We start from the raw sequence: 23,155 nt of genomic DNA, 5'->3' as shown, positions 1-23,155 counted from the left end.
ATCACAATTTTCTCTCTGGGAACTGTAAGAATTTCTGGGGAATTAATAGCAGGTAATTATGTACATAATTAATATCATAATGATATTCAGGAATTTGTTAAGACTCTGCGGGAAACATAACTTCTACTATTAGTGTTGACTCTACAACCCTAATTATATTTTAATATTTTTTGTGTATAGCTTAGGTTCAAAATAATTTTAGGATTGTTCCCATTTTATGTCAAGTAGAACAAAACCTATATGGCTCAGCATAGGGGTTAAAATTTCTTCTTCATTATACAGGCCAGAAAATAATTTAGGAGCTTTGTTAGTATCTGTTTTAGAAATTTTGCATGTTATGTTTGGTGTTTTTACCAAAAAGGGAAGAATATCTTTGCCACTGAGACATTTCACACATCTCTGGAATAGTGTATTCAATTTCAGGACATAGAGAAATGCAACGCTGTTGGTGCCTTTGCTGAGATGGTGTGGTGTCCCATAAAGTAAAATTTAACAGCATCCATATGTCCGTGTCCCTTGCTCATGAGTCTAAAGGTCAGGGGAATAGGATTATTAAATGGAGCTGTGGGTAAAAGAAAAACAAACAAAACCCTTCAGTCTGTACACATGTGCATTGTCAGACGTCCTGCCTCAAGTATTCCAATGATACAAAGTCTACAAAGGGTTGCTGTCCAGTCCTTAAAAGAAGTCAGTTTCCCTAGCAAAATTCAGATAACTTGGTGATATTTCTGTGCATAAATAAAGAATGAACAATTGTACATAGAAGTATGAGAAAAGCTCTTAATTCTTGTGTTTGGGATTTCTGAGCAAGATAGATAGGAAGTTCTTTGTTTGTTTAAGCTTCCTTACTCAAAGTAAATTAAACAATGATAATATCCTACAACAGTACTAGAAGATAAAAGAATGTTTCACTTACATCCACTTACTGGGTCACATTCTGGATGCAGTAGTTGGGAGGGTGTGGGAATTTTTGGTTTGTGTTTTTCTGTTTGTGTATAGGAGTTTCATTTGTTTCTCATTTTAAAATAAAAACTGCAAACATCAACACATTAAAACTCACAGATTTGATAATGAAGATCATATTTGTAATTTTTCTTTCAGGTATCCAAAATTATGCTTAGGTATCAAATCTTGCTCTTCAATTTTCTGTCTTTAAGTTTTAAAAACATTTTCTAGGTACATTATACAGAACGGAATCCCTACAAGTTATCTGTGAATAAAAAATGACAATATCCCTTAATTTTTTTTTTTTTTAATTAAACATTTCTGGAGGTTTTTGTTAAAATACCAAAAAATCAAAGTTCCAGTAGAGGAGGTTAAGTTCTTTTTGAGTAAAATAGTTATCAGGCTATAAAATGCAGGCATATTTTGTTATAAATATCAATAATGTTATGTTGCTAAATAATTTTGTTTTGTTTTGAAATGCGAAAGGCTAAAAGGCAGCAAATAAGCTTTGGGCTTTAGTCTTTGCATGCAATGATAATTCCATTAAATTGTTCATCAAATTATTATGAATGTGTGGTTAGAATATGTTTTCAGCATACAAAGAGAGAATTTGAACTTGAAAGTAAACTTCCTAGGAGTCAGTAGAGAATGTAAGGGTGTAAGGTGAACAAAAAGATGGATCTGATTAAAAAATGCTAGGAAAGGTTTTGAGCATAGGACAAAAAAGTTTACTCAATTCTAGTGAAAGATAACATTGGGGTTATACATACATATATATATATATATATATACACACACTCATTTATAACTCATTTATATAAAAGAGAGAAATATGGCTGAGGGAGTATATGGATTGCCACTGAAACTGGGATTTACTGCTAGAACTGATAATAGAATCAAGTTCCTATGAGCTCACCATTCTGAGCTCTTAGGAGTTCTGGTCATTTTAAAACCACAATTCTCAAAGATGAAATTTAGGACTTGATGAATCATTTGAGGATTTCATCATTTGGGATAAGGGAAATAGCTGCTATAGCTTTTAATTACTTTCAGTTACTTTTGTTTTCTTTTCAGATGCATTTCTGTGTGAGGTGATTATGCAGAATGCTGTAAAAATGTTTTGCTTTGAACGTGATTGTTTTTAGGCAAAGAGTAGAGTATGCAAATTGTAGTGTTGCTAATTGTGCTGTTCAATGGAGAGAATGCAGAAATGTTTCTTCAAGGAAAAGATCACTGCTTCCTATGACTTACTTTTACTCCCCTCAGTACAGATTAAAGTATAGCAACCTGTCAAAACTGAGGTAAAATGGAAATAACCTAGATCGTTACTTTCTGATGCATTTTTTTTTCATTTGCCATTATTCTTTCTTTCTGCAACCTGTTTTCCTACCGTATTTCTTATGCATCTTTTTTTTTTCCCCCGTCTCCTTAAAGTTATCTCTTGCATTCTCCTTTACCCAATCCTCTTTTTCTTGCTCTTTGAGTTTGCATGACACAGTTGGGCTGAGTTTTCATAGGTATTAAGCAAATCTTCACCAGCAAAGAGGAATTGATGAAGTTCAGGTTTTGTCTTTTTTTCTTAAATGTCCAAGTAGTAAAGTAGGAACAAATTTTTTAAACATCTTGTCTTCTCTGAAATCTGCTGTGGATTTCAGTCAGCTTGTGCAGAACCAGTTCATGATGTGAATTTTTCTAGGGCCCCTGGATTTGATCTGCCCTGCAGTGCCAAATATCATTCCACTGCACTGCTGGTGGAGAGCTTCCAGCACCCAGCCAGCCCTGCTCTGCTCACTGATGGTCCAGATTCCTGAAAATTCAAGTGTAAAACGCTTTCCAGATTTTCTTTTTTGTTCAGAGGGCTGGCAGCCATAACCAAAGCTGTCAACATCTCACTTTTATAATCCTTCTAGTTTTTGAAAAAAAATTTGGTTTGGAATTTGGGGGTTTTTCTATAAAATAAAAATTTCAAGGTTTAGTCAGCTTGGCTCACCTTGGAGTCCCAAAAAGACCCCAGTTATGTTTCCTGAAGACATATTCTGCCTGCCTGTGGATGTTTCCATATTTTATAATGGTATTGCTATATCCTATTTCTGCTCTTTATAGAGCTATAGTCCCAGGGAACAGACTCTGTACTGTTTTCATTATTGCAGTGTCAAAATAAAGCTAGAAGCATAGACTTTTTTTCCCCAGAAATTCAGAGACATAAAATATTTCTTACTTTGATAAAAAGGCAAAAAACAACTATGAAGAGTATAACAGTGAGTATAAAATCAAAGTTGTAGAAAAAGTACTAGTAATGAAAGAAAGCTATGAAAAAAAAAATAGTAGTTCCTCGTTTAGGAAAAGAAATGTCATTGTCCTGTTCCATGCATTGCCCTATTTTTATATCATCCTAGAAAGAGCCTACACTGAAGCAATTTTAGTACTCATCTCTGAATATATCATTCATTTGGATGGAGAATTCTTCACATTAATTAAGTGAAGTGAAGAATTAATTTTCCCCTTAACTAAGTTAGATTCTCTGGTATATAGGGGATGATGTTTTTCAGTGAAATATGGGATTTTTTCTCTGCTTAGCAGAGAGCTGAGAGATTGCAAACATCTTTTTGTTTATCTGGTTGAGGATCTAACCACCATCCTTCCATCATTTTACTCTTTGGTTAAAGTATGAAAGTGTCCACTTTTGTTCACTTAACATTTCAGGCATTTCTGTGCCTCTTTATTTCAGAGATAAATTCTTTAATGCTGAGAATTTCTTTTTAACCCTTTATTATAAAAAGCAATTTCTGAAAAGGACATTTTTAATGTTCTTTCTTTGTCCATAGAATTGAGTACTGTAAAGTAATTGCAAAATGTCCTATTACAGGAAGCTAAAAGCATTTTGGCCAGTTCTACTTACACACTACTGTTAAGCTTTGTGCTATTTCATATACAATGCTTATGTGAATTTATAATTTAGCTCTACTATTTTTAATTATTGATTAGAATGTAGTTGTTCTTTAAGTGCAGGATAAAAAATAAGTCTGAATATTAACTTTCCATAGCTTTGCTTCCAAATTTGCCAAACCCTTACCTTCACTTTTCTCCACTTTTCTCTTTAGTTGTGCAAAGATAATTACACTGAATGTCTGTACAGTGTCCCCATTACAGTGGGGTGGCTGAAGCATATTGGCAAAGCCAAAGTAAAATTTAAAAATCACACAATTTTTGCTGCAAACTCTGATGAATTATTGATTATTTATTTAATTCATTAATTTTAAACTGTATTAGTTGGCCTGTTAAAATATGTTATCTGTCCTATAAACCTGCCCTGTTAAATTTTGAAAATTTTTTGGAGCTAAACCGAGTTTCCTCTTAAAGAGTGACAAAAGTCTTGGTGAATGTGTTTGTAAGCTCCATTTAATATACGTTCAAAAACACTGTTTAGAAAGGATTTGGGGACTCGTTTTCTTATCTTTTTTTGTTCTTATTCTGTTGCTGTCCTGTGGAGCACTACCTTTGAGAAAAGTGGTTAATGACATTCCCAGTCTTTTTGTTGCAATGTGAGCTGAAATATGAAGCAGCTTACAGAAGTTAGTATCCAATACAAGAAGAGAAATGGCTTATAGAACAAAGAATTTTGGAATTGGGCTCATGAGACAGTATTTTAAAGATAAGTGAGCCATTTTGATACTTTTCACGGTTTGGGTTAAAGAAAAAGCATGATATCTGGCAATAATATTTAAGTGACTTAATGAGATTAATAATCTGAAAAATTTGTCTAATTTATACAGGTATTTACACTTTTTTAAAAAAAAATAGTTTTGCAGGGAGATTTCTTATTGTAAAACTCTATTTTTTATTTTTCTTTTTAGCCAGAGATTCATTCCCCGTTAATAAAGAAAAAAAATCTCCTATTAGAGTTGTGGGTCTAAATTATACTTTTAAATCCTATTGGCCGGAAAAGGAGTTTTTACAGCAATTGTGCATAATTTTCAAGGTCCTGTAAATTGATTTTTCAGTCTTGCAATAATGGATTTTGGCCTGGTATTTGCATTATCCACAAAGTGTGTATTACTGTTTCCCATTTATTTAAATGAAGGCTGTGTTTAAAAGATACTCTTCTGCTGGAGACTAAATGGAATGTGTTTTATTAATCTGGGACTGCCTTATTCTCTGTTGACTATGTTTATGCATTCAGCAGAGGTTACTGATTCCTATAGCAATAGGAACACTTGAAATGTCAGGTACCTGCTGGGATCAGCTCTCTTTCTGACAAAAGACTGGTAAAGCACAAGTCAGGGTAAAAATTTTGAAAATACTTTTGATTTTGTGAATCTCTTTTTATCTATAACTTAATTAAATTGTGTAGAAAATATCATGTCTTCCTATATTCAGCTTCCTTTGACCATAACACTTCTAGGAAATGAAAAAAAAATACAAATAAGCCTTAACTAAAACAACCAGCAAATCTACATTTAGTAGGGTTTTGATAAGATTATACCAAGCATCATAAAATAAAAACATTTCCAAATGGAATTTATTCTTGAACTATGGAGCATTATCTTGCATGCTCAGTAAAACATGCATATTTAAAGAAATAAAAATTTTTATTCCCTCCATGAAGTTCTGTGATTCCTAGAACAAGATTAAGAAAACAGGCAGCTGCTCAGCAGCATTTTTTGTCCTTGGTCACTGTATGCTTTCCTTTGTCTTCTCTTCAGCTCAGAAGAGAGGACTGTTTATTTCCTTTTACCACCCAAATATATTAGTATTTCAAAGACACTAATTCATGTCTCTTACTAACTTCTTTATGAAGTGAGGAGGGCCATCATCGTTTAGCACATCAATAGCTGCAGCACAAAAAAAAATAAAGGTGAATGTAACAGTTAACATTTTTTAATTTTGTGAGTCCACCAAAGAATGGATCTTGTGCGTCTTCCTTACATCTAACACCACCTGGATCTACTATGCATGGAACAAAATACTTATTCTTCTAAGATATATTTTTTGAATAAGTAGTGTCTGAGCATGTAATTAGCTATTCCTAAAACTGTAAGTAAAATACCAACTTAAATTTTATCGCTTTCAATATTTTGATGATTATGGTTTGCAATAGTAGTCCTTATTATTTGGTTTTTTTCCACTATTAATATTTATTATAGGATTTTATATGTATTTCTTCAGATGCAAACTGTAAAGACACGAGAACTGATTTTTTTTTCTTCTTCTTCTTTTTTCCCTTAGGCATTTCCTGGAAATACAAACTCTGACAGCGTGGTCCGGCATGATTTACAACATCCAGTTATTGCTCGCTATGTGAGGATAGTTCCTTTGGACTGGAATGGAGAGGGCCAAATTGGGTTAAGAACTGAAGTCTACGGTTGCTCCTACTGTAAGTGTTTCCATGATGATCCTTTTTTTCCCTCTCCTAAATAAAAACTCACTTGGAATTTTGGATTAAATCCAAATGTCAAAGACTTTAGTCTAGTTGTGTTACCTAGGGCTTCATAAAAAATTTGTTGGAACTTTAATTATGAGTTGATAGTTTGTTCTTCTCTGGAAGATACAACATTGGAATTTGCAATAGTGCTTTGAAGTTGCTCCTTTCCATCTTCATGATTTCTTTTGTAGAAGGCTTTGGCTATTGTATAAGCTTGAATGGGACATTTGAGGAAGAGATCACATTCAAACAAATGTCATGTAGGGTCATGAAAGATAAAATGGAAGCAGGGCATAATTTATTGCCTGGTGAGAAAGATAAAACAGTAAATTACAATTCTGTCTAAATATCTGACACCTTTTTTTGTGATATTTTGTAGAGTATTTGAATGTGACTTCAGAATTTCTTCTGAAATCTGGGTGAGCAATGGTACCAGGGCTTCCGCAGCTAAGAGCAGAACTGATAATGCTTTAGGAAATTATGCCCTTCCTTTAATTCAATCCAGCCTGTGCTTAAGTTAGCAAACCTGCAAAACTGATTTATGATCCTAAATCATGAGTTTTTGATATCCTATTTGTATGTACTTTTTTAGGCAGTATCCTGGATTTACTGGTGTTTTAGCTGGAAGATGTTATTTGAGACTTGTCTTTCAATAACAGGACTTTAGAATAAAATGTGGAAGACTCATCACTGACTTCCTTAGGTGACATAAGACCTATTGGAGGCCTTTGCCATCCTGACTACCAAAAATAGCTGTGATTTCAACTGGGTTTTTTTTGTTTGATTAGATAGTCAACGGAATCCATACTGTCCTTCAACACCAATAGAACCATGAGGAATAGAGTTTTGATATTATTTTTCTTTTTTCCGTGCAATGAATGTTTTAAAAATGTATATTGAATCACAGAGAATTTATCAACAGCTGGAACGTAGTTGAGAAATCAAATCAAACTTGCTATAGTATTGATGCTGCTGTGGTGGGGGTACACATGATTATAAATATAAGAGCAGGACCTGTTGCAATAAGACAAAGCATAATGTTTTTAAATGAATAGGGGGTCAGTTTAGGTTAGATATAAGAAAGACTATTTTAACAATGAGAGTTCTAGAACTCTAAAAATTTACCCACAGAGGCAGTGGATGCTCCATCCCTGGAAACATTTAAACTCAGACTTTTTGCGACTCTGAGGAACCTGAGCTAGTTGAAGATGTCTCTGATTATTGCAGAGGGATTAAACTAGATGGTCTTTAAAGGTCCCTTCTGACACAAACTGTTCCATGTTTCTCTGATATCTGTTGCCTAAAGACCTGTAGATTTCACTAAAGTTACCTACAACTCAAAGAGATTTAGCTTCTGAAGTTCTAGGTACAACTCTGATTATTCAGTACATAGCTCTTAATAAACAAGTGTTTACCATCATACTGCTAAAATGTTTTATGTGCTGTTTTGAGTACACCAAACACTATGGCATGGTTAATTTTCCATCGTAATAAATACTTGCTTCTAAGTATACCTGATTGCTTGTACATCAAATGTAAATTCAGGTCTTTGATGCAAGAAACCAACATCTTGTTTACTGTCAAATATAACTCTCTTTAACAGAAAAAAATGTAGCAGAAACATGATATTTACTGCAATATTCACACTTAAAAATGGTACATTTTCATTAAATGAATAGACAAAATGCTGTAGGTATGCAACAAGATACTTTTGGAGGCTTAAAGTAAATGTGAGAAAAAGTAAAACACAACTTGCTGACAAAATTATTTTAGTTGTTTAATGGAAAGTTGCTTGCTTGCTGAACTTTTGGAGGAGAATAAAAAGCCCCTGCCAAGGACACAATGTATGGAACCATAAAAATAATGGTAAAATGTGTCTTCAAAGAAGAACTAAGGTGGCCCAATATAATTTCATAATTTTACTGACAGAGTATTACTGTTCTGTTTGTATTAGAAATTATTACAGTAATCACTGAAGACTTTTTTATTGTAAAATTTAAAATAATATATTTTGGTTTTATGTTTAAAGGGACTTTTCTTTAACATTTCTATGACAATGCAGTGTGGTTTTTACATGCAGGAATTGGGCTGCTCCCAAAATGGTATCAGTAGAGAGCAGCACAGCAGCTGAGAAGAAAAAGTAAGAATATAAATGTGTAAAGAGAGAGGAAGGCAGCCCTTTGGTATGAATACTGTAACCAGGGAGTACTGTTTACAAATTCTCAGCTTGTCTTCAAATGAATTATTTGGAGCCAGGTGTAAATGCTGCACCTTTCCATGTAGATGTGTCCTTTGGCACGGGCCAAGTTTTTAACCTTATGATAAGTGCATATATTTGCATATAAATATAAGCACTGCCATTAACCAGTGTTATTTGCAGATTAATCCTTCTTGTCACTTAAGGAACTAACCATTTAGATAATCACCAATTTTAAAAGCCTGATTAAAAAACTGGCTTCTACTCAAATCTGCCCCAAATTTTGGAACTATTACCTTAATCAAAGGCTGCCCAATACATCATAATTTTAATTTTTCCTTTAGTTAACAAATTAATGTATTTTTTTTATTTAGATCTATTCAGATGCAAAATTCAGATTTTCCCACATTGCACACAAGGTTTAATTGGAAAGCCATGCACAGTGACTGTTAAAATTCTTTCCTTGCACAATGCTGCAACCTGGTCATTAGTCTCAGACCTCTAAGAAAAATGCTTCCTCATATTGAACTGCTTATTCAAATATCAGATCGCTAATTGCCACATTTCTGGTTCCTATTTTGTTTGTATATGTATATAAGATACACATTTACCTTTTTTGTACCGGGGTGAAATCCATGTCCTTCCTTGCCCAGCAAATCAAGTTTAAAAAGAGGTATGTTTTCCAGAGAGCAATTAGACTTCACATCTGTACCCTGAATAAGTTAATAGCATTACCAAATCCTCTTCTTGTAGTATTGGTTTGCTTAAAGTTTAAATTCTGTTCTGTCTTTTAAATGTCATATCTGTATTTTGTGTAGATGAGATCTGTGAGGTTGTCTTCTATCAGAAAAGTACACAGAAGTCACCAAAAAAGAAATAGGGTCTTACTCTACAAAAAGGTTCAGAATGAAATTTGAGTTTGTTTGTTTTTTTTTTTTTTTTTCCTATAGAGGAAAACTGAGTATATATTATTTTTTTAAAAAAATTATTAAAATTGGGTAAAGAAATTGCTTAATAGCTAAACTAATGGAGAAATTTCATGAGCAAAATAAGCTTGAAAAATCACAGCCAATTAATTATTATATAAAAACCACATTTTTGTCAATGAAACTTTTAGTTTTTATTTTATAATTATGAGTTTCATAAACCATAAAGGGGAAAAGGGTCTTTACACTTGAAGGGACATCATAACTCTAAGAACAAGTCACAAAGAAAGCAATATAACCAAAGTCAAAATATCCACTGAAATCAGTTAAGTGAAAACTGATGGCCAAATTTTTTTCATGCTCTTTTGGAGATAGAAAGCAATGGCACATGACATGGATCTTCCACCATGTTCGCTTTTATGAATTTTTGAGACAGGCAGCAAAGGCATGGCATCTGGAGGCCATGAAAACTGCAGTATAATACTTTTTTACTCCTGATTCATCAAGATCATAATAAGGTCGTGCAGGATCACTGCCATATGAATAGTTACCTTAATCTCCCTCCTGTGGCAGATGAATGCCTACAAAAAAAGGGCAATAAGAATATTATTCCATAGGCTTTGGCTATGCTTTTCAAGGTAGCTGTAAGAGATCTTCTGGATCATGAAATCCTATGAGAGGAAAATACTCATGCTACTTTTCTTCATAGAGGAGTTTTTTATATGGCTGTGCTGATTTTCTGGATCTAAACAGTACATTTGTATCTTTTTATTGCAATTGCACATTTGATGGTAAAAATTTTTAAATTTCCAATGACTCACTTCTGAATTGTAGGATATACTAGAAAAAAAACAATAAACTAACAACACCTGGTGATGGCAGAAAGCCATGCAAATATTCAATATATGCAAGGTAGGAACAATTATAAAGCTCCATGAATGGCTGAAAGCCAGGCTTTTTGCATTTACTGACCAGCTCTATTTGCTAACACTTAGGAAGCAGTGTGACTGAACAAATGTCATATGACCTGTATTTGCAAATCTGTTCTTTTACAGATATTAGCTCAACTAATGTACTGCTAGGTCAAATGTAACTGTTTCCGTTTTCTGATTGAGGACCGATTTGTGTTTTTTTTTAGGGAGGGAGGGAAAAGAAGTCCTGTGGTTATTCATGAAATAATGAATATTTTTATGGTGAGCATTTACTCTACAAATAGTAAAGTGAATGAAATTTTGGTCATGGAATCATGTTACAAGAAATAAAATGAAATTTGTAGGTGTTCCTAAGGGGTGAGCCAAATGAATATTTGCAAGAACTGGTTAGGAAGTATTGAAGTGGTAAAACCTGTGGGCTGAACAGATCTTTTGGTTGCTGTTGTTAATCTGGTTTGCCTGTGGTGACTTTGAGTTAAAACACTGTTTCCTTTGACAGTTCATTCTGCTATGCTTATACTTATTTATACTTACTTATACTTAGCATTCAGATGTACTTAGCTGATAGAAAATCTACATTTTCAAATTCTGCTTAGCTTGGTTTCATGCCACAGGCATTAACTAACTATCCATGTCTCACTGTGCCCCATGGTTGCCATACACACTTAAAAGAGAAACTTCCATATTGTCCAGAATAATCTGTTGCATCCAAATACCAAAATGTCTGTTTAAGGCAGATGAGAAAGCTGCTTTGTTTCCCTTTTGTTGAATCTTATCAATTTTCACATGTCCAGATTCAAAGGTACATCCTGGACATTGTGTTTTACCAGAATATAGCATAAAAAAGGTCCCTTAAAGTGTCAACAGGGTATTTCTATTGAAATACCCTGTTGTATATTATTATAAAATAAATTATAATGCCTTAATAAGTGTATGCATACATATTTCTGCTCTTACACTTTTGGTACTTGTGTGAATATATGCCTAAGTATTAAGGGTACTTCTGTAGTCCAGTAATCTGCATAAAATTTCCTAGCTCTTCTTATGATATTTTATTGCTTACAATAAATGTGCCACTAAGTTTTCTGGTCAGACTTTTCTGTCCACTTTAGTGATGAAACTTCATAAAAATATTAACTATCAGAAAGGAAAAATAATTTTGAAGAGTTCATTTTGTGGAATTGCATAATATTTCTAGAAACTTTACTAACTTGCTGTAAGTGGCACATCTTTGAACATACAGGGATTGTAGTGTGGGGAAAAATCAGAACTAAAAGAATCATTTAGCAGAGGCTGCTGTGAGCTACAAATCTTTCCTTGTATCAGTGGTTTGGACAGTAAAGAGTTCTGCTAAACATCCAGCTATTTTTTCCCTTTTCTCTCAAATTTCAGTACTTCCATCCTGGGAACATCTATACCTATTTAGGCCTATGTGTTTGATTTTTAGCCTTCATCTTCACAGCTCATCAGTGGCAAACATAGCTTGATATTCTCGTTCGGACATTAAAGGTGCATGGATGAATACTCATATCTAAAATATGGAGACTGAGGGAAAAGAACTGTGAACTTTTTCTTTGCTAACTTTTAAAGATCTGTTTGAATTTATGCTCTGTTGCTAAGTTTGCTTCCTTGTTAGTGTATTTTTTCTCACCTTTTTGTCAGACAAGAGATTTGTTTTTTTCTGAAGGTCATGAAAATGGACACCTTTTATCCTCCAGATAGTCTCAGGTCATGTTAGTCATTTAACAGAAGAGTTTTGTAATTTAAGACTAAAAATACACTCTATCTTTATAAGTATTCTCAGTACAGGTTTTTCTTCTCCATGGCCTCTCCAGGAAAGAACACTTATGACTGTTCCTATACACATTTTCATAAATTTTGGCATGAAAAATAAGTGAGAACAGGCTTAAGTCCATTTATTACCTTCAGATGTTATCATTGACAAATACAGGCCACTTTTGGTAATAGATTCCACTTAAATTTTAAAATAATATAAAAAAGTTGTGGTTTTTTGTTTAGTGCATTAAAAAATAAACTTCTAAAATCAGAAGATTCAGGCTGAAACAAAAAAAATATTTCCAAATACCCTATTGTTTAAATTTTTTTTTCAAATCGAATATTTCAGAAATATTTGACATAAAAGGAATTTTTAGTAGAAAAAGGTTTGTTTTATTCTTCATCTTTTTGTTAATCTGATGCAATTTGATGTTTTTTCCTCTCAACTTCTCTTTTTGCATACAGTAAATAATGAAAAATCCATTATTTTCCACTTGTAATTGTAATGAGGCTGCTGGCAGATATTCTCAAGCACCAGAGTTTTGAGAAGTGCAACAACTGTGTGTATTCTTTACAGGTTCTTTTGTTAGCTGGCAATCAAAATATAATCAGTGTGCTGGTTTCAGCTGTGGCAGAGTTAATTTGCTTCACAGTGGCAGGTGTGGGGCTGTGTTTTGGATTTGTGCTGAACGCAGGGTTGATAATACAGAGTTGTTTTTGTTGTTGCTGAGCAGGGCCTGCACAGAGCCCAGATTATTTATGTTTCTTGTACAGCCACATTGATGAGAAAATTGGGTGCTGCCTGGGAGGAGACACAGCCAGGACAGGTGACCCAAACTGACAAAAGGACTGTATGGCATTCCAGACTGTATGGCATCTTGTTCAGCATTGAAAGTAGGGAGAAGAAAGAAAAAGGGGGAGATGTTTGAGGTGATGGTGTTTGTCTTCCCAAGTAACCATCTCATGTGATGGGGCCCTGTGCTCCTGGAGATGGCTGAACACCTGCCTGCCCGTGGAAAGTAATGATTGAATTTTTTCTTTTGCTTGGTCTGTGGATTTTGCTTTCCTTATTAAAATGTCTTTATCTCAACCCATGAGTTTTCTACCTCTTACTCTGCCACTATTTTCTCCAATCCTGATGGTGAGGGAGTGAGTGGCTGTGTGGGGCTTGGTTACTGGCTGGGGTTAAACCATGACAGTCAGTCAGAGAAAAACAAGTATATTTTGTAAGAATAGATGACCCACCAGCCTTTTAAGTCATAATCCTAAAGAATTTTCAATTGCACTTGAATATTTTTTTAATTATTCATCATTTCCTTTAGAAGAATGTAAAGCTTGTTTGTAAAGGTTATTTTAATTCTTTTTTTGCTTTGAAATGAAGGAAATTTTTTCCCTAGTATATAAACAGAATTTATGGCCAAATTTCATAAAATCTTGCAGGGTTTGATTAATTTTTTTTAAAGTCAGTTATGGCTGTTGTGTAAAAATAGCAGACTAATGTTTTCTAATCGGTTTTCCAGCAGCTGCCCACACACACCACAGGAGGGATCCTCCTTACAGTGGTCTGTAACCAGTTAAGAGGAAGATGGAGATTTAAAACATATCCTTCAATAAGCATCTGAAAACATCAAAACCAGAAGCAGAACTAGAGTGTGCTTTTTCACAAAGTAAGAATGGTAGCATTTAGGTAACTACAGTCAAAAACTTCAGTCTAATCACAACAGTCTTGCTTTTAATCTTTCTTTGCCTGAAGGAGGACTCATGATGTCTATGCCCAACATTATTTTCTTGCATTCATGTAAGTGGTGATTGATCCCTTTGTCCATGGTGACTTTTTCACTAGAGAAATCAGGTAAGCTTTTATTTTTCTCATGAAACAAAAAAAAATCAGCAGATTTCAAACTCGAGGTCTTGATTCTATGCCATTGATTTGAACCTCACTGGTATTTATTTTCTTGAATGTCTGAAATAAAATATATTAAGGATGCAGTTACTTCCAGACTCAGTTCAATTTATTCTGCTTTTTCTCAGAAGTCTGGGTGAAGATGATGTGTATCTTTTATTTTAGGCATGGCAAGTGGAATCTTACTGTGAGTAAATTCTTATTTCCTCTCTGCCAAAGGTTAGTGTTCTCTGATTAGAAAGTGCACCTATCAAAGAGTCAGTATTTTTCCTGTCAGTATTACTGACAGGAAAAAACAAATTTAACTCTTCATAGTAATGCTTTCATAAGGTTAAAACAAGCCTTGGTGTTTATATGTAGTATATCCCTACACAGAGTTACATTTCTAGACAGTCCTGTTTCAAAGCTGAGCCTCATGTTCATGAGCATACCTTTGGAGAGTTAGGTCACTGTGATGCCAGCTTCTCCCTGAATCCTCTAAAACAGGGAAAAAGTTCAGGTTTTTCCATCTTAAGAAGGTGACATTGTATGGCTCATTTCTCATGGCCAATAAACGTCCCTTCACCTTTCACTCACTGCTGATATTTTCCTTCAAAAGAACAAAAGAGTACAGCTGGAAGGGACCTACAAAAGTCCAATTAATGACCAATTCAGGTAACTAATACTATACTTAAATATAGTATTAGAGACATTATTCAAATGCCTTTTAAACATTGTAGCTCTCTTAATTGCCCTTGCCAGACTGCAGGGGATGCTTTTTAAAGCTAAACTGAAGAATGCATTGTCCTGCTACTGGCTGCACATGCACATTGTGTTAATGCTTGTAAGCATTGTCTCTGAAACAGAGTCAGAAAAATAAAATGAAATCCTATTTCCAGTTGTAACCTTTGTGTTATATGTCTTTCAGAGACTGCTGGCTTTTCAGACAAATATTAGCATTGTTATTCAACTCATGGTGAGCACAGGGAATGGAATAGAATGAAATAGAACAGAAAGGAACAGAATAGAATAGAGCATAAGAGAACACAACTGAACATTTATGTTTTGTTGTGCCCAGAGCTCTGCAGGAGAAGCTACGACCCAGGTCTGAGGGCTGCGCCCTGGAGAACAGCTCTCTGCAGGGCAGGTGGCAGGGCCATCCAGGTGACAGGGTCACCAGTGTCCTCGCAGCTCTGGGATGAGACCAGAGCTTTCAGGTTATCCTATATTATTCTCATACTGCTTCTCTTGGTGTACAAATACTTAGACATTCTCTTAAATTCTTAGTCCTTCCTGGAGCTGCATAAATTTCCCAACAGCGCTTCCACTCTGAGACAGTGCTTTGCTAAGCCTTGCCTTACCTTCAACTTTCCTGATTGTATCCCCATCCAAAGAAGGAACATCTACCTTTCTGTCCAGCCTCTCCTGCAGGTGCAACTGGAGAATGAGGTAAAGCTACCTATTGTGTCCTGCTGCCATCCATCCAGTCTCTGTTGCTAAAATCCCATAAGAAAACAGTCAAACTTTTGGGTCTGTTTCTTGTACCAGTGGATTATACTAAAAAAAAACAAATCTTTGGCTTAGCTAAGCAATATCTTAAATTCAATAGCTTCAGTTATGAGGGCATCAAATCTCTCATAAGCTTTCCGAGATTGGATTCTTTGCTGCTCTTCTTTTAGTTTAAGTATTTCTTAGGCTGTCACAAGAAGATATTAATTCACAATAGAAGTGTTCCATGCAATTTGTATGGAAAAATGTGAGCTCTATTCATATGTAGCCTTTTTTATTAGAAGATTTTAGCCTCCATGATGTTGGAGCATTTCTGGTTTTGTTCTGACTGTAATGCTAAAAAAAGGAAAACAAAGGAAAATTTTCCTCTTGAATATAGTTCAAGTTGAAGTGCTTTTGTCTATGGTTTCATCTGGATATTTAGATGGCTTCCTAAATTGCTCTTTGAATAGAAAAGGTTTAAAAAATTCACTTACTAAGTACCTGTTTGTACTTGGTGCAGACTGAGGTGAAGGAAAATCCTTTAAATAACAATAGTTGGGATTTTTTAGAAATGCCACTGTACATCAGAGATGATTAAAGCCTTTATAGTGCCCTGTCATTTCTATAGTGCATGTAATAATAGTAAAATGGGTGTAGAAAGGTGGGGGAAAAAATTAGGTGTCTTTTAAAGATTAAGAATTCATGGCACATTTAGAATTTGACTATGCTTTAGGAATTCATGGTGAAACTTGTTAAATACTGCAGGAAAAATTTAAATATGCTCATAAGTTTACGCACATTAGTTTGAAATTCTGTTTTAACATTTTGCAGAGGTTCAATCGAACAACAATGACAAGGTGCAAGTCAAAATGGCAACCATAAGGAAAGAGTGAAAATGCATATTCAAATTTGGGTGTAGTTTTTGCATTTTCATGGTGACTTGAATTCTGAGATCTACATTCATTAAAAAGAACATGAAGTTATGTTATATGAACTGTATCACATATCATATGCACGTATACCTGTTTTGGGTACCTAGTCTGACCTGTTGCTAAATGAGCAGCTGCCTTTCCTGTACTATGTAGAAACTAAGACAACCAAACTCTTCACATAAGTATCTAGCAATTCTAAAATTTAAGAATATATCTTTAAATAATGAAGAAAGCTGTGGAAATTTTGAAAATAATGTAAGTCAATCAAAAAGAAAAGAGAAAAAAAGTTCTTTTTATGCATTCTAATTCTGTATATTCCTCAGATTTTATCAGCCAAAATATTAAAATTTCATATGGATTACTGCTAAAAAATAACGAATATCTTATTAATAAATAATAAATTAAAAAAATAATGAATAGCCTGTGGGATAGGATCTGATCCTACAAATCCTCTAGAAACTTTCTTGCATGGTAATGTTTCTATCTTTACGTTTCCAGATTGATAAGGTAATTGGAGTTTAATTCTTTTAGTAGGGACATGTTCTTTATTACTTTTTTTTCTAATAGAACATATGTCTTTAATTGTCCTCTTGGTCTTAAATAAATTGAAGAACTTGAGAAACTGGCTTTCTAAAGCCACAGCTATAAAAAAACTAGGGTCAATAATTTCCTTACCTAAAAAAAGCCCTAAAAATTGATTAGGAAAAACTGTAATTTTTATACCAAACCCATATGCAAGGCAGGTGATGCTGTTTTGTAGTGATTTGTTTTGGTAATTATCTTTGTTTACGGTGAGTCAGACCCAGGGTATTTTGTTAGGGGGTAATGAATCAATAAAGAGAAGCAAACTTTCAGTAAACATGGACAGGCCAGAGAAGGTAGTTGGTCATTTTCTTCAAGGTGGGAGGACATTTTTGTAGCTGTGGTAGAGGATGCTGGCAATAGTGTGATGTGAGAAATGCCCAATGAGCTTATATCTTACAGTAAATGGTTTTTAAACTGATGCAACAGTTCTAATAAACATCTTCAGTCCTGCCCCTTTATTGACTGCTGTTCCAAGAGATTCAAAAGGAACCTAGTAAAGCCTGTGTTTCAGCTGTTTGTCATTTTAACCTTCCACTCACTGACCTAATTTATCTCTCCTTTCCATTTTTAGTTATTTTTCCAAAAGTCTCTGCTATGACTTCTGTCTCATTGCTTTAATGGTGTAGTTTCCTGATTCTGATCCTTCCTTGTCTGATTTTTCATAAGTAAGCATGAAAAACAAGGGAACATTCAGATTTTTTTTCTGAATTTTGAATGACAGCAGAAATGCACAGTCCTTTTCATACATTTAGATAATGAATTTGTGTCCAGCTTGTGAGTAAAAGTTAATTGTCTTAAAGTCTTCACTTTTGGAAAAATGTTAGAGTGATTTGAGTTGAACTATTTACATTATCAGTGGCTTTGTACCTCATTATCATTTAAATTCTTTCTATAATATGGGTATGAGACAGTGGACAATTTTTTGAAATGTCAGGTTCTGATATGGTATATGATAAATTTCAAACTCAGTTGGGAGAGTTTCAGCCCTTTCAAAACTCAAAAAACAACTTACATAAATTTAGGAATAAGAATATTTGTAGGAAGTTCAGGGGGAGGCTTTTGTCATCATTAGTTCTAATGTAACTAATCACAAGTATTAGTTACACAGCATTGGTTTTGGAGGAAAACTGGCAGGAAAATTGCCCAGGCACTGAGTATGCCTCTGTAAGCCTAAGCTAGATCATAGTATAAATCACCCAATCTGAAAACTGAAAGAAGGTAGTGCCATGTCTTATGCATTGCTAAAGATTTCTGCTAACTTAAAGGAAATTTTGGTGGTAACACCTGGGAAAGAAGTCTGTTGGAAGTTTTTCCACGGCACGCTTTTAGTAAGAGCTGATGACATCTCACCAAAGGCTTTCTGTCAGTGATGATTTAATGCTTACACCATTTTCATACATTATGTGCCAGCAAGACCTCAACTCAAACACAACTCTGAGTTATGTGGCAATTCATCTGAAAACCTTTAATTTTGCGTTATTCCAACTTAATTCTGACCTTAGGTTTGACAGCTGTGTCTTAGGATAGCTGCAGACACAGTGAATGGAATCTCTTTGTGTGGCACTGTATTTTCCACAGATGAAGTAGGGGAATTTGAACAATTGATCTTCTGCCATAATGCAGACATTAAATGCTTGCTATGAATAAACCAACCACTTCTTTTTATTAAATCCAGCTGTAGAGAGGTACGTCATCAAGCTAGACAAGCACATACCCCTCGGTTATTTCACCCAAGAGAGAGCTCAAATATATTTTCCATGTACTTTGACTTTTATTTATGCTAGTAAATGTATAAAGCCAGTATTATTCTTGTATTTGAGCTTGCAAGTTTCTGTTTCTAATAAAATCCTTAGTTTTAGCTGAAGGAAAAATACTTTGAACAATTCAAATCCCATTGAACCTTGGAAAAGCACCTCTCCAAAATGAGGACAGGCTGAAAGTTGTTTTCCTTTTCTAATAAATTCTGAATATTTAGAAAAGTTTACAGCTCAGCCGTATGAGAAAGGCTAACTAGAAATTTAATATCCATTTTTTGACTTTATTTACTTTCTTGTAACTTAAAAGTTGAAAATGACTGAGTTTCATTTGTAAAATAATGAAAGTAAAATATCTCAGCAGTTAATAATCTTTTTTCTGTAAAATAAGAAATCTTCTTGCCTAGTTGTCACAAATTTTACAATCAGCTTTTGATGAAATTTATCTTTGGATTTTCTACAATTTTCTATTGACGGTTTTAAGTCAAAAGAATCATGAAATCATCAGGTTCTGCTGAAAAACATTCTGTTGCACAATTTTCATCCACCCATACTAAATCCAATAATAACAAAATACTTTTAACTTGTGCCATAATTTATTTCAAAGAAATTTTCCTTGTTCTTACTAAGGTGCCATTTCCCTTGACTTTAGGGAAACAATAGCAAAACTGCAGTTGACAGCTTAAAAAAATATTGTATTTAAAATCACAAACAAAACTACTTAGGACATTTATAGAAAATTGCAATAGTTCATTTTTTATAGTTTTATACATGTATTCTCCTGCATTGTAGAGCTCAAGAGAAGAGTTTATACTATTCAGCTGTTTAAGAACATTGGCATAGAATGTATCTTAATTTTTTGTTTTTGCATGTACTGTTTCAAAGGGTATCAGTCTGTTTTTCTCAGCTTTCTGGAATTTCTCTTTTCTTGACTCAATTTTCTGAACTCAAGAATTACTTGTCTATGCAATCAGTATTATGTGATTGTAAACTGTATCGACTCTCAATAAATTAACACTGGAATTTCTGTTCAGATACTACCAGAACAGACTTAAGATGAGCATGCTGTACCTGAGAACTCTTGCTGTTTTTAGAGAATTTCTGTAATGTATGTGGCCATAGAATCTATACTCAGTTAAGTGTCAGAATTATGCAACCAGTGAGGATAATGCAGCTTCTGGGGATAAGGCAGGAGTTAGAGCCAGAGAAGATGAATTCATGGTTTTAAAATAAATGTTGTTCTTTATTTCTTCCTTTTCCCTCCAGCATCCACATTTAATCCTAGGTTCTATAAAGAATAATGATGTGAGATTGTCCATCAAGTAGTCCCAATTTCTGATCTCTCTCTTCAGATCTATTGATTTTCAGTCTCCAGCTCCTTCTCTTTGTCAGACATTATATTCATTCAGCATACTGGTTTTCCGCTTAAATTTATTTCAGCCTCTTTCAAGATTTCTCATACTTTTGTGAACGATTTTATAGTACAAAGTGACCTGGTCTTCTGTTGTCTTCAAAGATTTAAAGTGTTGGATTTTCCCAAAATTTCTGATTTTAAGAGTAAGTCAGCTTTGTTGAAGTGTTGTTTCATATCTCTAACACCTTACTCAACATTATGTTGAATTTTATGAGAAAAAAGTCAATATTAAACTTTCTGAATCTTATATCTCAAATTCCGGATTTATATGTTTCATTTAATCAAACCTTAAAAATTTCATTAGGCTTCTTAAGGATAAAAAAACCAATAAAACTGACATTAATATCCGTCATTCATTTTTGACTTAACATTGCAAATCTTAATTTTTTTTTTCCTCATGATGGATAAGAGATGGGGTGGAGAAAGAAGTTGGCATTTTATGAGGAAAGGAAGATTTGATTTCAAGCTTCATAGAAAAACAAGTTATTAACATTTACATTGAGAATGTTGTACTAATTTGGAAAGAAAAATAAACGTTTTTTCAATTTTGACAATTTACAATGGTGTATTATTTAAAAAATAGCAACCATCTTTTGTAACTACTTGTTTGTTCAGGATACACTTAGCAACACACAAACCCCCTCAAAGCTCTGTAGTCATTTGCAATACAGAAAAAACACTTTGTCCAAGTGTTTCAGAGCAGATTATGCTGAGTGGGACATTTTAGTCTGCCGGTTGAAGACTACAACTTAGGTCTTGTGGAAGGGGAAAAAAAGAAAAGAAAAAGAAGTCATGATCCCAGAATAAACACTCTATCAGAAATAAAGCAAAGGAACCAGTACAGTCATTGCAGTGAGATCCTTGAATCAATCTGATGTTTTGTCAATAAGACAATCTAGAATGACACCTAAGGAGAAAGGTGTTTTACCTGCTTAATGCTTGAGAGTTAACAATATCTAACAATAATGCCATAATAAAACATACTACCAATTAGTGCATGTCATATTGAAACCATATAAACCTGTGGAGCTACAAGTTTAAAATAAACAGAAGAAATGCCAGCTGGCCATTAGCTGTTTAGTCTCAAAACTAAATTTACAGTTCATAATGTCCCAGTACATGTTCTTGTTTCTCAACAAAGTGAGATCAAATGCTTCCCAGAAGTGCATTAGCACTGGCAGTACAGGGATCTGTGAATGAGCTGAGAGAGTGTAGGGTTGTCATGCCAGTGCCCAGCCCTTGGTTCTGTAAAGTTTTTAGGGCTGGAAATAGTCAGGCTTTGTTGCATTCTTTGCTACTGTGTGAGAGAGATAGGTGGACATTTCAGTTCTTGGCTATCCTTATGTGTCATCTTTGTGTACCACTTTTCAGAGTGGTAGGGACATGAAAGCAGTTCTCTACATCCCATTTATTTCATTGAAATTTGCATGGTATACTTATTAGAATTCTCTTCCAAAACCCCACAGTGTGATGGAGGAGTATTTTTTTTTTTTGTCATGATGTCTAGGCCTTCCCTTCCAGCATGAAGGCTAGCCTACCAAGATCTAATCTGTCTTGTTACATGATGAGAACAATAATGCTGCTATCTAAGTTTGCACGTCTAATCTTAAAATTCTTGGTCTGTTCTTCTAGATTTAAAGGGGAAAAAAATTTTTTTTCAAAGTTCTCTGTGCATATAAACCTTACTGTAAGTATTGCACATAGCTTGTTCTAAACACTTTGAATAGTTAACGTGCGCCATTTCATATAGTCACATAAAGAAGCGTTGTCAGCATTTAAGAATCAGTTTTGGGGACTTTGCATTGAAAAAGTCTTCCTAAATGTTTTCAATTCTTCAGCCTGTACAAAAGGATTACTCTGACTCTCTTGATACTTAACTAAAAATAGTTTCTCCTGAATGTTGTGATAATTGGGCAACATTTGCTTTTCAATGACAGATGAGTCACAGATTAAAGAATTACCTGGGTTATGGCCTATATATCCTAACAGGATGCCCAGATTACTAGAAAAGCCCTTTTTCTGTATGAGGTTTTACTGTAGTGACCTGCTTTGTTACCTTCAGGGATGATTATTTACTTTGCAAGAGAAACCATCAAAGTTGGAGCAATAGTAACACTGATGCAGCTTAATGTTCAACAGGATTGTTCTAAAACCAGCTGCACATTAGTGGCATGAAAGTTTGAAATCTACAAAGTTGCATTATGGAGGCACTGTGATATTTTTCTGCATCTCTCTGAAGTTGCTACATTCTGTGTTTTCTCTAATTCCTTTAAAGCTTTGTACGTAACCTCGTCTTCTTTCTCCCATCTCTTTTATTAGCACAAAATTTCATTTACCCAGTTACTTCAGCTGACACCAGCATGGCTTTTCCTATTACTGTGCAAGCTGTTGTGGTAGGCTTTGACCATGAACCCAGGAGTGACTGTCACATAGCTATTAAAATGGGATCCATTAATTATATTTTTGCTTGACTGTCTTTGTGTCAGAGAAACAAAGCAGTACCTTCCAGGTGTTTGCTCTTCAGAGCCATCAGCTCCTGCCCAAGGAGGCCAAAGGACTGGCTTGTCTCCCACAAGATTACTGATCCAACATGAGTAAAGCACAAAATAATGAAGATACTTCACATTTTAGAAGTGAAAATAAAACTTAAATATTGAAACTCTTAGAAATAAAAAAAGTATATAAGAAAACTGCTGGTGGCCCTATATAAGCTACTGCTAAGGGATAGAAGTTTAATTCTTAGCCTTCCTAAGGTTTTCTTTACAGAAATGTAGAATAAACCAAATCAGAGTTAAGTACTGTTCCAATTAAGATTGAGCTGTTAGCACAGCATCACAGTGCTCCTAAAACGAAGTATTTAAAACCATACCATTTTTTTAAAAAATTTGGAGGTTCTGCT

At 34.2% G+C, this 23,155-nt stretch overlaps 1 protein-coding gene across 1 annotated transcript in view; it reads left to right on the top strand.

Moving 5' to 3' along the window:
* The window catches only part of CNTNAP2 (contactin associated protein 2), a 1,022,680-nt gene that overhangs the window by 446,177 nt on the left and 553,348 nt on the right, over positions 1 to 23,155 (top strand). The window contains exon 4 of the mRNA XM_005485915.4: positions 6,172 to 6,319. Coding sequence (XP_005485972.2) covers positions 6,172 to 6,319 — 148 coding nt within the window. The remainder of the gene's footprint in view (positions 1 to 6,171; positions 6,320 to 23,155) is intronic.

The sequence above is a fragment of the Zonotrichia albicollis genome, chromosome 1 (assembly GCF_047830755.1).
Source record: "Zonotrichia albicollis isolate bZonAlb1 chromosome 1, bZonAlb1.hap1, whole genome shotgun sequence".
NCBI lineage: Eukaryota > Metazoa > Chordata > Aves > Passeriformes > Passerellidae > Zonotrichia > Zonotrichia albicollis.
This window is presented reverse-complemented; position numbering and strand designations above follow the sequence as displayed.